This window comes from Balaenoptera acutorostrata, chromosome 4, assembly GCF_949987535.1.
Source record: "Balaenoptera acutorostrata chromosome 4, mBalAcu1.1, whole genome shotgun sequence".
NCBI lineage: Eukaryota > Metazoa > Chordata > Mammalia > Artiodactyla > Balaenopteridae > Balaenoptera > Balaenoptera acutorostrata.
The window spans coordinates 34,589,286-34,603,402 of record NC_080067.1 but is presented as its reverse complement, the minus strand read 5'-3'; the positions used below and the strand labels follow the sequence as shown (position 1 = coordinate 34,603,402).

The window sequence follows — 14,117 nt, the reverse complement described above, 5'->3', positions numbered from 1 at the left end:
ATTTTAAAGGTGAGGAAACTGAGGCTGGGGTCAAGTATGTATCTTGCCTGGGGTCACATGGTGTCATCAGATTTTGATCTTCATCCTGCTGTTTTCCTTAGCATTCAGTCTCCTTCTCTGATTTATGTTTCTCTGTAGCACTTGTTGCTAATAATAAATATTTCACTCTTCATTTGTATATAGTTGGTCTCTCCTCAGTAGAATGTAAGTTGATAAGGGTAGAGATTCATGTCTGTTTTATTCACTGCTGTATCCCCACAGTGCTGAGAACAGTGTTTGGCACACAAAGGGCTCATTCAGTAATACTTATTAAATGAATGAATCGTTCAAACATTGGGGTGCCTTCTCCTATACCAACCCATTTCTATAAACACCTTTTGGCAAATACTTACGTAATGCATTGAGGTATTCTAGAGAAAAAGATTGCATCAGCACAAAATGTGCACTGTTATCATCAGGATTTTCTTCAACTAAAAAATAAAAAGTCTTTTACCCCCAAATTCATGTCCACATCAAAGAGAGAAACCCCAGGTTAATAAACTAGAGCTCTTTCTCTTTACTAAAATCAACTTTTGCCTTTGAAGACAGGTTTATTTATGTCTGATTTCTTCGATAATTAAAACAGAATCATCAACCCCTGTTATTCTCTGCTAGTTATTTGCATATAGCAGTACACAATAATCTGATAAACTTTCTATGCAGATGTGTTTGGAGCTTACAAAATAAATAAAGCCTTCAAAATAAATTCTTATTTGAGGGTACTTAAATCTGGCATGCTAAATATCATGTTTTGTAGCTTAAAGTTGTAACTAGGTATTGTTAGGCTTTTCGAAAGGAAAGAGGGCATTGTATTGTAGCATATTGTTGGAAGAACAAAAGGAGCATTTAGACATGATCTTTGCCCTCCTGGAATTTACACAATGAATGGTAGAAGCACAGAGTTATACACACTCCAGCGCCTCCAACAATAACTGTTGACTTTTTATTTGCAATCAGAGAATCCTGGCAATGGACGACTAAGTTTTCCCTGGGTTTACGAGAACTGAACTGAAGTGGAAAATGTTATTTGCTTTAACGAAATAATTTCGTCTTGTGCAACAAAAAATTCTGTCAATCAAGCAAATAAAGGGAGAAAGGCTTATTTATAAAGTTGCCTGCTTCTGATTTCATTCCATTGCTTCTCAGGCTCCAAGAGGGAAAAAAAAATGAAGATTTCCTTGCTCTGTATTTTTCTAATTTTATGTAGTACCTCAGCCTGGGCGAAAGATAAACATTATTACATTGGAATTATTGAAACAACTTGGGACTATGCCTCTGACCATGGGGAAAAGAAACTTATTTCAGTTGACACGTAAGTCACTATTTTTTCTTGATTATAGACCAAATTTATAAATTATTGATTAAAAAAATAAAGCCAATAAGATGAAATATTTCTTTAATTTGTATATACAAAAACTGCAAAATATGGACTTGAAACATTAGACACTTTAATAAATCTCTAATTCCTGGGATTTTGTTTGTTTGTTTTTTGAGAGGCTGCCTTACTCCTTTCCACTTGGTCCTGAGGAACAGTGTGGGCTTCTTATTACCCCCTCTTGTTCTTATCACATCTCTCATCAGGGTTCAGTCTTTTTGTCTGTTTATGCAGAAGTTCTTTCATCTAAAGAATGACCGTATAAAATTTTATATTTCCTATACCGTTTACTGACTACTAGTGGTAAAAATAAAAGGTTTTTTAATCCTTCAAAGAATCATTTATAGAACTCAAATACAATTTTAATATGACTTTGCCTAATACTTGTTGGGTGACTCTGGACTGTTAATTACATTCGTCTTTCTCAGACTCAGCATCCTAATCTGTAAAATGAAGATAATGAGAATACTTTAGGGGGTTGTTTAAAGAGTGGGTGCATGTAGAGCTCTTCGTACAGTCCTTGGCACATAATACATGTGCAAAAAAAAATGTGAGATAGTTATTATAATGCCTCCTCAAAAAGCTCTATGTAACTTAAAGGTTTTCTTGTTTCATTTGAAAGGTCCCTTATTTCCAGCAACATCCACCACATGAAAAAACAGGGGTATAGTTTTCCTTGAAGTTTTTTGTGATGGAAGTTTATCTATACAGAGATCATCACTTTTAATAATGTTAGTTAAACATTTAACACCAAATTGAAATTTGTTATTCAAAACCAATATTCACAACATTTAAAGATGTATTTTAGTGGTGAAAATGTATTTTAAAGATGATAAATGTATCTTAATAGTGATACTTAAAAATGTATGTTAATGGTGACAAATGAACCCAATGACCATTAACTGCTGAGATTGTATCTTTAAAAATTGGCTATAAAGTATGCCAAATTTCATAACATTGACTCTATTGATGGGTATACACTATTCTCATTAATTTTATGTATGTTTGAAATTTTTCAAAGCTGATAATAATACCTAATTGTTAAGTTATTAATTCAGTAATATGCAGTGAGGAAAGTTTCTGACCTAAAGATAACTAATTGTAAATAAAACTAGTATATCTTGCAAATATTTTTTTCAAGCCTGGTTTTGAGCTACTGTTCTCTTCTTAGGGACGTGACATATTTTTATGGCTTCATAAGGACCATTATTTTGTATGCATTCAGCATTTTCCCTAACTAAACATAATATAAATTATGCATTTCTTAATAGGGAAACTAGACACATTTTTTAAAAGGTCAGACATATTAGGGGAAAAAAAGTACTGCCCTATTCCACGCCCTCACCCACCATCCTTCTGCCATTATTCATGGTCAAAAATCAAATCAGTTTTATTGGGCATCAACTAAGTACAAGACATTGCCCCAAGCACACTTTAGTAAAGTCTTCTCTAATTCTAGAAATTTAGAAGAGAAGAAGGCTTTGTTAAGAATTTTTTTGCAGGGAGGGAAGAGAATTCCTTTATTTTTAAATACTCTAAGGATTTTCCTGGCAGACCAGTGGTTAAGATTGGAAGCCCTCCCGCTTCCAATGCAGGGGGCGTGGGTTCGATCCCTGGTTGGGGAACTAAGATCCCACATGCTGCACAGCACAATCACAAAAAAAAAAAAAAGATTAAATACTCTAGTGTCCTGTGTGTGCTGGAGAGGTTATACAGCATTGGCTTGATCATCTCCTTTGGCTTCAACAACAGCCTAGAATTGTGCAAACTCTAGATGACAATGCTCACTCTGTCTGTGAAATTTTTAATACATCTGAACAGCGAATATTGCATAGGTCTTTAGCAATTTTGCCAGTACTATGCTAACCTTTTTGTATAGATGAGTTTAGGTAGCAACTTTTTGCTTCCTCTTTGTCTCAGATTTGTGAAATGTCCAGCTGCTTAATCCATTCAGCTTTCTATAACAAAATACACCAGACTGGGTAGCTTATCAACAACAGAAATTAATTTCTCACAGTTCGAGAGGTTGGGAAGTCCAAGGTGCCAACATGGTCATCTCTCTTCCGAGATCATAGCCTTTTTACTGTGTCCTCACTTGGTGGAAGGGACTAAGGATCTCTTTGGAGCCTCTTTTATAAGGCATTTACCCTGTTCATGAGAGCTCCACCCTCATGACCTAAGCACATCCAAAGGCCTCACCTCCTAATACAATCACATTAGGGATTAGAATTTCAACATATGAATTGGTGGGGGGTAGGACATAAATATGGCAAAGACTGATGTGATATCACCAGGCATGATTACTAACACTCGTTGTATGAAGGCTAAAAAGGAGTGGAGATAAATAGGCTGAGAAACAGGTTGAAAGAGTGCAAGATAGTTGTTAGGCAGAGAATTAGGTTTAAGCTGATGTTGACCTTGAAGGTCTGGAACAATGAAGATGAAAGTATGTATTGAGATGGCAGAAACTCCATCTGTTTCATGCACCAGTGATCACTAGTACCTAGAGCATAGGAGACACTAAATAAATATTTTTGAGTAAATGAAAGTGAATGAATAAAAGTATATAGGAAGCTAGACAAAATTATAGGCTGTGTTGTAAAAATTTTCCTTTGCTCCTAGTACGGACAGATTCACACCGTGAAATAAATCAGAAGATACAACGAAGTAAGAAAAGTCAGTTTATGGAGTTGTACGTGGGTTAGTGGAACTGAAAATACTGGCAGATATAAAAGAGAAAAATGTATGGATTTCTTTTAACTAGGAAAATAGAGTTTACTTTCTTTTATTATATCAGTAATATTTATTTCTAATGGGGTGAGGTAGAAAGTAATTTCCTTATGCTCCACTGCCATTTACTTAGGTCCGTGCCTTATCTGTCATTTCAACAAATCAATAAGTAAAGATCTATAAAATATAGTTCCTGCTCCTAAGTTATTTGTACTTAAATGAGAATAAAAGATGTACATATTAAAACAATTAACAAATGCAATACTTTGTTCTGGGCCCATGGTAGACACTAATTAAATATGTATTGACTGTTGGTTACATAGTAGCGATAAGTAACAATACTCCTGTTATCTTCAGGTTACTTTTTTTCCTGGTGACCTATAGGATGTTAGAAATAAGTGAAAAAAAATCCTTAAACACAAGAAGAGCCATCACAAAACCCTTTTACACTAACTTCATAGGCTCTCACTCAGGCTTGGTGATGCTTAATTAACATACAGTTCTTACAAACATTGTTACCTAGTTTTCCAGCCCATTGTAGGTTTGAGAAATAAATCAGAAATATTATGGTGAAGATGTCATCATAAGCAGACCCAATGACCAGAAGAAATGACAGCTCAAATTTTACCCAAAGAAATAGAGAAAAAAACCAAGAACATTCCACACTATGGTATAATCATAAGTATTATAATTATAATATTGAGTGATCAGGATACCATAAATATTCAATAAATGTTAATGTTTACTATCATTATCAGAAAAGAAGTTGATTTTTTTCCCAGTACACCCTGTTTAAGAAAACAAGGAAGCAAACAAAACATTTTTAAGGAAAAAACTTGCACTGAAGGCATTCATTTTACCCCTTCAAAAATGGTCTTAAATTTTTAAATAATTCTTTTTTTTTTTTTTTTTAAATAATTCTTAAAGAGGTATAATTATGAGCTAAAGTTATCTGGAAAAGTCACTTATGATGACTCATACTCCAAGGTTGCCAAATAAAAAATAGTAAGCAAAATCTGGTGTGGTATAAACACTTCATATAGGACAGCCTGTGTGCAAGAGCTAATGAACTACACCATTTTATACTTTTCAGGCTCTACAATTTATTGTCACAGCTGCTCTTTTCCCCAAGAACATATCCAAAAGAGGGCTGACACCTAGGTACCATTTTTATGCTGTGCTAGTGAAGCCAGGCTAGTGAGAACCTATAATTCACTTGAGTTTGTGCTATGCATACCCAGGTTGTCTTTGCCTGCCAGTTAATTTTTGACTGTTTTCCTTGTGATTCCTGTGTGTAGTAGGCAGAATTTTTTTAATGACCCGCAAAGATATCCTACCCTAAAACTCCAGAACCCGTGAATATGATGAGCTATCACTCCCACGATTTATGTTATATTCAGTGATACAGCTGACTTTAAACTAAGGACATGATCTGGGTGGGTCTAGTCCAAAGCAGAGAATTCTCTAGTAGAAGAAAAGGAAGTCAGAGAGATTCAAAGAGGTTTGAGGGGGATTCAACAAACTGTTGCTGACTTGAAGATGGAAGAAGCCACTGGGAAGGAATATGGGAGGTCTTGAAGAACTGGGAGAGGTCCTCATCTGGTAGCTAGCAAGGAAGCAGGAATTTCAGTCCTACAGCCATAATGAACTGAATTCTGCCAATCACCTGAGTGAGATTGGCAGTGGACTTCTCCACAGATCCTCCAGACAAGTACTCAGCCCAGCCAACAGCTTGATGCCAGCTGTGATAACCTGAGCAGAGAACCTAGTCATGCCATGCCAGACTTCTGATCCATGGAACTGTGAAATAATAAATAGGTGCTGTTTTAAGCTGCTTTATGATCATTTGTTACACAGCAAGAGAAAACTAATATACTATGTCTCAATTAATGAAGCTAAGAATCCAGAAACTTTTCACGTGTATTACCCACGTTGTAGTAACCATGGCTAAACATAAACCAAGGCCCCCTTGAGTACATTCTGAATTTATGGGAGGGAGTAGCATTATTATTATCTTACTAAGGCAGTGTAAAAAATGTTTTAATTCCCCTACCATTAAAAACTCACTTCTGGGTCTGAATCTACCAGAAATTAGAGTAATTGCTATAGGATTATAGGAATTGGGGGGTGCTAAAAAGGAACGATGTGTTTACTGAGAGGGGGACATAGCTATTGTAATGAATAGAAAAGAACATGTTACAGTTGCCAACAGAAAGAACTATGATTGATGTGAATTACTTGTTTGGGTCAAAGAACAACCATAATAGATTTTTTTGACTGGATATCTGACTGGCAAACTTCCTGCAAGCTTCCAGTAACTGATGCTTTGTCCCCAAAGCTGTGCTCTTAAAGTTAAATAGACATTCCCTAATGACAGTTTGATGTTCCTTTGGAGACAGAGCATAAGCAAACAGGCCTCCCCCACGCTATCACATGATATGATATATTTCCCAATTTGGTTAAGATTTAATTTTGTTTCAGAAAAAAAGACAAGATGGGAAACACATTTTGCATATTGCTATGTATATAAAAGAAATTCCAAATGTTAAAAATACTGGATAGATTATAATTTCAGATCAATTATTTTTTGAGTAAGTTTCACACTCCTCCCCCAAAAATCTTTGTACACAAAAAAACGAATCCCAAAACTTAGACAATGCTTCTCCTATTTCAGGAAATGATGAATACCGGAGAATTTCAATACAATGAAAGCATTTTGACAAAGTCGGCTACAGTTTATTGAAATGGGATGTCACATATTCCTTAATGCTTTAGAGGCACATTTAGGAAATATAAATACACACTATAAATGAAGCCTTAAGAATTTGAGGGCTATTTTTTTATATAATATTTATTTGCAATACTATACAGCATTTTAAAGTATTTGTTTATTTATTTATTTTTGGCTGTGTTGGGTCTTCTTTTCTGTGCGAGGGCTTTCTCCAGTTGCGGCGAGCAGGGGCCACTCTTCATCGCGGTGCGCGGGCCTCTCACTGTCGCGGCCTCTCTTGTTGCGGAGCACAGGCTCCAGACGCGCAGGCTCAGTAGTTGTGGCTCACGGGCCCAGTTGCTCTGCGGCATGTGCGATCTTCCCAGACCAGGGCTCGAACCCGTGTCCCGTGCATTGGCAGGCAGATTCTCAACCACTGCGCCACCAGGGAAGCCCTTGAGGGCTATTTTTAAACTCTGGCTTTATTTAAGATATGGATCAACAGAGCATGGTAGAACACAGATTAGAATCTCTATTTAAATATCATTGGGGGGCTTCCCTGGTGGCGCAGTGGTTGGGAATCTGCCTGCCAATGCTAGGGGACATGGGTTCGAGTCCTGGCCTGGGAAGATCCCACATGCCGCGGAGCAGCTAGGCCCGTGAGCCACAATTACTGAGCCTGTGCGTCTGGAGCCTGTGCTCCGCAACAAGAGAGGCCACGATAGTGAGAGGCCCGCGCACCGCGATGAAGAGTGGCCCCCGCTTGCCGCAACTAGAGAAAGCCCTCGCACAGAAACGAAGACCCAACACAAGCCATAAATAAATAAACAAATAAATAAAAATTAAAAAAAAATTTTGTTTGTTAAATATCATTGGGGCCAATCCCCTAGCAATAAGAGTGTGTACAGACACTGGAGGAAATTTACCCCGAGGCTTAGACGGACCTGTGTGAGACTGAGCTGTCCAGGCTCCTCTGGTGTGACCCAAGAGTAATTCCATCCTTGCACTGTAAGCTTTGCAGCTGCCGCTGCGTGCCTGACTGAACTGCCTTCTTCCTGACCTCCTCTCAGCAGTGTAGACTGGGTGAATCCGCCTTTAATCTCAGTGGCCTTCAGTACCTCCGAATTTTGCTGTTGGTAAAACATCTATTTATTAAGAATACTCCTGTCCGTACTAATGCTGCAGTTTCCAGGGAAGAATGTTTTCCCATGTATTTTGATGTCCTCGAAGTCTCTCAGAGCCTTTCTTAATTTTTTTTTTTTTTTTTTTTCTGTTTGGTTCTAACAAAATGGACACTGCAACAAACAATTAGAAAATGAAAACAAATACGAGAAATAAAGGCCTAAGCGTGGATTTGCCATCCCGGGTACAAAAAATGTCACTTCTTTATTTTTCTAACTTCCAGCTTAGCCCTTCTCCCACCATGATAGGTGAAGGGAACCCCATCTCATTCATCTTTCAGTGAACAAGTTGAGAATCCTGGGGTTTAAACAAACCAGGATTTTTTTTTTTTTTTTTATGAATAAGTGCCCTTTTTTAAAATAATTAATTAATTAATTAACTTTTCTGGCTGTGTTGGGTCTTCGTTTCTGTGCGAGAGCTTTCTCTAGTTGCGGCAAGCGGGGGCCACTCTTCATCGCGGTGCGCGGGCCTCTCACCATCGCGGCCTCTCTTGTTGCGGAGCACAGGCTCCAGACGCGCAGGCTCAGTAATTGTGGCTCACGGGCTCTGTTGCTCCGCGGCATGTGGGATCTTCCCAGACCAGGGCTCGAGCCCGTGTCCCCTGCATTGGCAGGCAGACTCTCAACCACTGCCCCACCAGGGAAGCCCAACAATCCAGGATTTTAAAAATTGGGGTCCCTAGTATGACAACTATGAGATGCTCATTGTTGAAACCCCCGGTCAATTCAGAACACGGGGGCTCTACTATCTCCAAAGCCTGTTCCCAATGCCCAAACACAGCCACCAGGACCACTGCCAAGCGGCGCTGCTCACTGGTCCCAGCACTCAGGCTCAATCTGGCGGCTCCATGCTGCCATGCCAGCAGACGTTTGACCACGACCAGGGTACGGCCTGGCAACAGAACCTGCCACCTTACTGTCTCATGTTCTCCAGGAATCCCACTGCCTATGGGATTGGGCCGCTTTCTTCCCCTTCCCCTTGCAGCCTCCCCTACTCAGGTTGCCCATGAACGCAGAGCGGCATCAGAACGCACAGGGGTATTTGTTAGTAAATGCAGATGCCTGACCCTCACACCAGCAGCACAGAAGCAGAATCAGTGGGGCTGGGGTCTAGGAACTTGTATTTTATCAAGGTCCTCAGTAGATTCCTGTGCACATGAAAACTTAAGAAACATTAGGCCAGAGCCCTAGATTTTCAAAAATCCAGATCTTTAAACTTGGACCGTGCAACAGAGAAAGTCCAGAGCTCCCAGACAAGCCTTGCCCTCATCTTGAAGAGAGAATGGAAAAGTACCCCTCACTCTTTCTGATGAGCTTCCCGCTGAGGAAACAAGACAAAATTTATTCCTCCTCAGTCAGGTTATCTGGCCTCATATGGGTTGAATGGAAAATGGTAAGGTGTCAAAAGTCACCGAGATCAAAGTAGGCAAAACACACGCACACGCGCACACACACACACACGAACAAACACAAACCCCAGACCATCAGCTGGGGTTAGCAGTTTTTATTCTAGTGGAGGGGACCTCGGTTGTGGAAGGGCTTGCCAAAGTCCAGGTTTTAAGTGCATTTCCCTGAATGGCTAGATGGCATTGCCCACAAGTAGATCCCACTGAACTCTCTGGGCTTGCATTAAGGACAATAACTTAAGAATCAGTTCAAAAGTTTGAATATCAAACTTGCTTTCTTTTCTTTTCTTTTTTTTCCTGGCTACTATTCAATTTGCTGATATTTTTAGGAAAGTTTTAAGCAACTATTAATCAGCCACTAACCAGAATATAAACATTCAATGTTCAAGTATTTTTGCTAGCAAGGGATTAAAAAACCACAGAGGTAATTCAAATGCAGATAATTTTAAGACCCACACACATTGATGAATCAATTCCAACTTTGATTTAGTTTTGCTAAAGGAAATTAAAAAGATGGAATTACTTTAGCATTATTAGTTTTACTTTAGGAAAAAAATATGCACTCACTTTCACATCTCACATATCCAGATTGAATGCTTATAAACTCAGATTTTTCCAGTTGCTGAAAGAGGTACGCCATAAGTGAGAAATGCCTTCATTAACTGCTTTATTTTAATATTTCACTTTAATTTTGTATTCTACTCCACAATGCCTCTGTGTTTTACCATGAAAATCTTACAGGAAATACTCTGGTAAGATGCATTACATTTTTATGGTGGTCTGCCATATAGCTGATGTGTGACACCTCACATAATTAAAATAACAGGGCTAAGTGCCAGCTCTCCTCTTCATTTCTTGGAGGCATCTCTACAACTACTGGCAAACATTTAATATGATATGGTCATTCATTTCTCTTTCATTATAATGTTATCCCCAGAAGTGATGGCTTCTAATAGAGTTGTCTTCTTCTCCTTTGCAGGGAACATTCCAATATCTATCTTCAAAATGGTCCCAATAGAATTGGAAAAGTCTACAAGAAGGCCCTGTATCTTCAGTACACAGATGAAACCTTTAAGACGATTATAGAGAAACCTGTCTGGCTGGGGTTTTTAGGCCCTATTATCAAAGCTGAAACTGGAGATACAGTTTATGTACATTTTAAAAACTTTGCCTCTAGGCCTTATACTTTTCATGCACATGGAATGACTTACTATAAGGAGCATGAGGGTAAGTTCAGCTCATATGCTAGCTGGAATTTCCTCTTCCTTTTCAGTAGGAACACTTCTTAACTTCTGAGATTATGGACTTTCCTCCTGGATAAGACCTGTACCATGTTGTTTAGCTCTAAACTATTTTATGAATAAGTATTTTGGTTCATCCTAATAACGCTGTGTTTCTCTGGGTTGTGCTTGTTTTGTGTGAAGTGTGAATGTGATAGAATTTCTGTGTGGACTCATGTAGTGAGAGTCAGTGAGACCTGGGACTTCCTTCCCAGTGCCCAACGCCTTTCCAGACAAATGGTCAAAATAAGAGAAATGGGCAGTGTGCATTAAAGCCTGGAAAAGACAAAAATCCAGAAGGAAGAAACGGGACTCAAGATGGGGATTGTCTTCTCTCTGAAGTTCCTACATGTGAACATACTGTAGCCATTGTCACCTTCCATCCTAACTTTGGATAAACTCTGTCCCAGCTAAGGCAGCATGAGTAGTCTCATACAGTAGCCAAGCAGTGCAGGTGGCTGGATGGTCCCAGAGTCACATCTGAGACACAGTTAACCAAAAGGTCATTTGAATGTAGGACTTGGAATCCTTAAAGATGGTACAGGAAGAACAAATATTAGATTTGGTGCTTGTGATCTCATTCTTAGTACATCATGATGATGGTGATGATGATGATGATGATGACGGTGATGACGATGAAGGGAGATGGTGTTTTGTTGTGATTAAGAACAAGAGCTTCAGGGCTTCCCTGGTGGCACAGTGGTTGAGAATCTGCCTGCCAATGCAGGGGACACGGGTTCGAGCCCTGGTCTGGGAAGGTCCCACATGCCGCGGAGCAACTGGGCCCGTGAGCCACAACTACTGAGCCTGCGCATCTGGAGCCTGTGCTCCGCAACAAGAGAGGCCGCGATAGTGAGAGGCCTGCGCACCGCGATGAAGAGTGGCCCCCGCTCGCCGCAACTAGAGAAAGCCCTCGCGCAGAAACGAAGACCCAACACAGCTAAAAATAAATAAATAAATTAAAAAAAAAAAAAGAAGAACAAGAGCTTCAAAATTAATAGACCGATGTTTGAGTGCAGTGTTGCCTTTTATTGACTGAATGACCTTGGACAAGTTAACTTAAATTCTCTGTGCTTCAGTTTTCTCATCTATAAAATAGGGACAATGAGAGTACACAATAATAGCTCAATAAATGTCAGCTATTATCATAGGCAAAAATGCTGAGGCCATGTTCATTGAAATTATAAGGATCAAGTTTGGAAATTAGGATAAAATTAGTTTTAATTAATTATTGGTTTTCTATTTAGAAGAGGTATTGCTTTACAGGGTGAATGTTTTGATCTTCTATATTTTTAAATTTGTTTTTCTAAACCAAACAATTACATTCATAGCATAAAAGCTGACTGCCATCTTATTTATTTTTTACAATTTCATGGTATATTATGGTTTTAATCATTTTTTAAGGTATGACCATTGTATTGTGGTTATGTTAGAAGAAAAAAGAGTTCTTTTAGAGATACATACTCAATTATTTATGAATGAAATGATATGTCAGGGATTTGCTTTAGAATAATTCACTGATGATGGCTAATTCACTGTTAAGAGTGGGTGAGGGTATAGATGAAACAAGATTGGCCTTGAGTTGATCATTGTTAAAGCTGGGTTGTTGGGCACATGGAAGTTCATTATATTATTCTCTCAACTTTTGCATATGTTTGGAAATTTACAAAATTAAACAATCCCATGATTACTTCACAGGCAAAAATCTGATATCATACAAGAAGCTTCAAGTGATAGGAGAAAGTAGCCATTTTGCTCTTACTTCCATACTATAACCCCAGGGCAAAAGTGGTTCTTTAAATTGCAAACCAACAGTCATTATGCTGCTGACAAATCTATTACTGCTCCTTGAAGACTCAGTCAAGTATAAAAAATGATAACATTTTCTGTGAAACTTCCAGACCCTGTAGCCATTTGCCTTTTATTCTTCTGTGCTCAAATAGAACACCACTGCATTCCCAAGGGGATACATACTAGGTGTTGAATAAATGTTTGCTGAATGAATTAATAGACCATCTATTTTCTCATTTAAGCTCAAACACATTCAATTTGTAATTTCATTGCATGTTGTTTCCTAGGGGCCATCTACCCTGATAACACCACAGATTTTCAAAAAGCAGACGACAAAGTGCGGCCAGGTGAACAGTGTATGTACATATTGCATGCCAACCCAGAACAAGGTCCTGGTAAGGAAGACAGCAATTGTGTGACCAGGATTTACCATTCCCACATTGATGCTCCAAGAGATATCGCCACAGGACTCATTGGACCCTTAATACACTGTAAAAAAGGTACATTTTTTCATTATTACTCACAATAAATGACCAAAGACGGTAGAGAGGGAGGTTTGTTTTTTAAATATACTTTAAGTCTTATGTGTTATGATTGAGTAGGTAAGGTAGAGAGGCAGTGAGTCAGTCTAGAAAAAAAGGAAAGGAAGAGCAGGGAAGGGTAAGGAGAAAAATGAATACATGGAACAACATTCAGGTTACTGAACGTAAATTCCCTAAATGTTTCCAAGTCTATAAAACAGAAGTGACTGGTTTAGATTTCTGGTTTATTAGGAAAATAAATACAAAAATTTTTTTAAACTATAAATCACATGCTAAAATTCATGCTAAAAATTAAGTTCTACTGAAATAGTAATTTTCACTTCAGATTCTCTGGATAAAGAAAAAGAAAAAAATATTGACAAAGAATTTGTGGTGATGTTTTCTGTTGTGGATGAAAATCTCAGCTGGTACCTAGAAGACAACATTAAGACCTACTGCTCTGAACCAGAGAAGGTTGACAAAGACAATGAAGACTTCCAGGAGAGTAACAGAATGTATTGTAAGATTACATAAGATCTGTTAACTTTATCTTATTTTTCTCGGTCCATTAATTCTGCTACTCTTATTCCCTCACATGAATAAGTAGTGTGTTTCTAATCTATGCCCTTGGTAACAAAGCATATTGGATGTGCAACTTGATATTCAGCTAAACATGTCCAATCAAAACTCTGAGCCAGGTAAAGCTGGATACATCAAATTGTTTCCAAACCAATAAGGATAAAACATTATCAATTATGGTTAAATGTATATGCATGTTATATTTGTATATTTTTTTATTCTCCCAACTCATTCTAAAAATTATTTGAGGTAGCCTAAAATTGTTAAATTATATTGTAAAGTATTGCACTATAATTAAGAAAACAGTTCAAACCACTAGTTCTAAAAGGTATTTCTTTTACATACATATTGTTCTTCAACACCCGCCCCCCCAACCTTGCATCATTTTTTCCTATATTTTAGTTCACTTTATTTCTTCTAAAAATGCTTTCTTTACTGCCTGGGCTTCTCCTTGATTCTCAGACACAAAATAACGGGGTTAGTAAAATAGTCTATCACTCAGAAT

The 14,117-nt window shown here is 38.2% G+C and overlaps 1 protein-coding gene across 1 annotated transcript in view; it reads left to right on the top strand.

Annotated features, from left to right (window-relative positions):
- Window positions 1–1,174: 1,174 nt before the first annotated feature.
- CP (ceruloplasmin) overlaps window positions 1,175–14,117 on the top strand; it is a 57,422-nt gene continuing 44,479 nt past the window's right edge. The window contains exons 1-4 of the mRNA XM_007188113.3: window positions 1,175–1,351; window positions 10,421–10,668; window positions 12,800–13,012; window positions 13,380–13,553. Of these exons, the coding sequence (XP_007188175.2) occupies window positions 1,206–1,351; window positions 10,421–10,668; window positions 12,800–13,012; window positions 13,380–13,553 (781 nt within the window). The 5' untranslated portion in view covers window positions 1,175–1,205. The remainder of the gene's footprint in view (window positions 1,352–10,420; window positions 10,669–12,799; window positions 13,013–13,379; window positions 13,554–14,117) is intronic.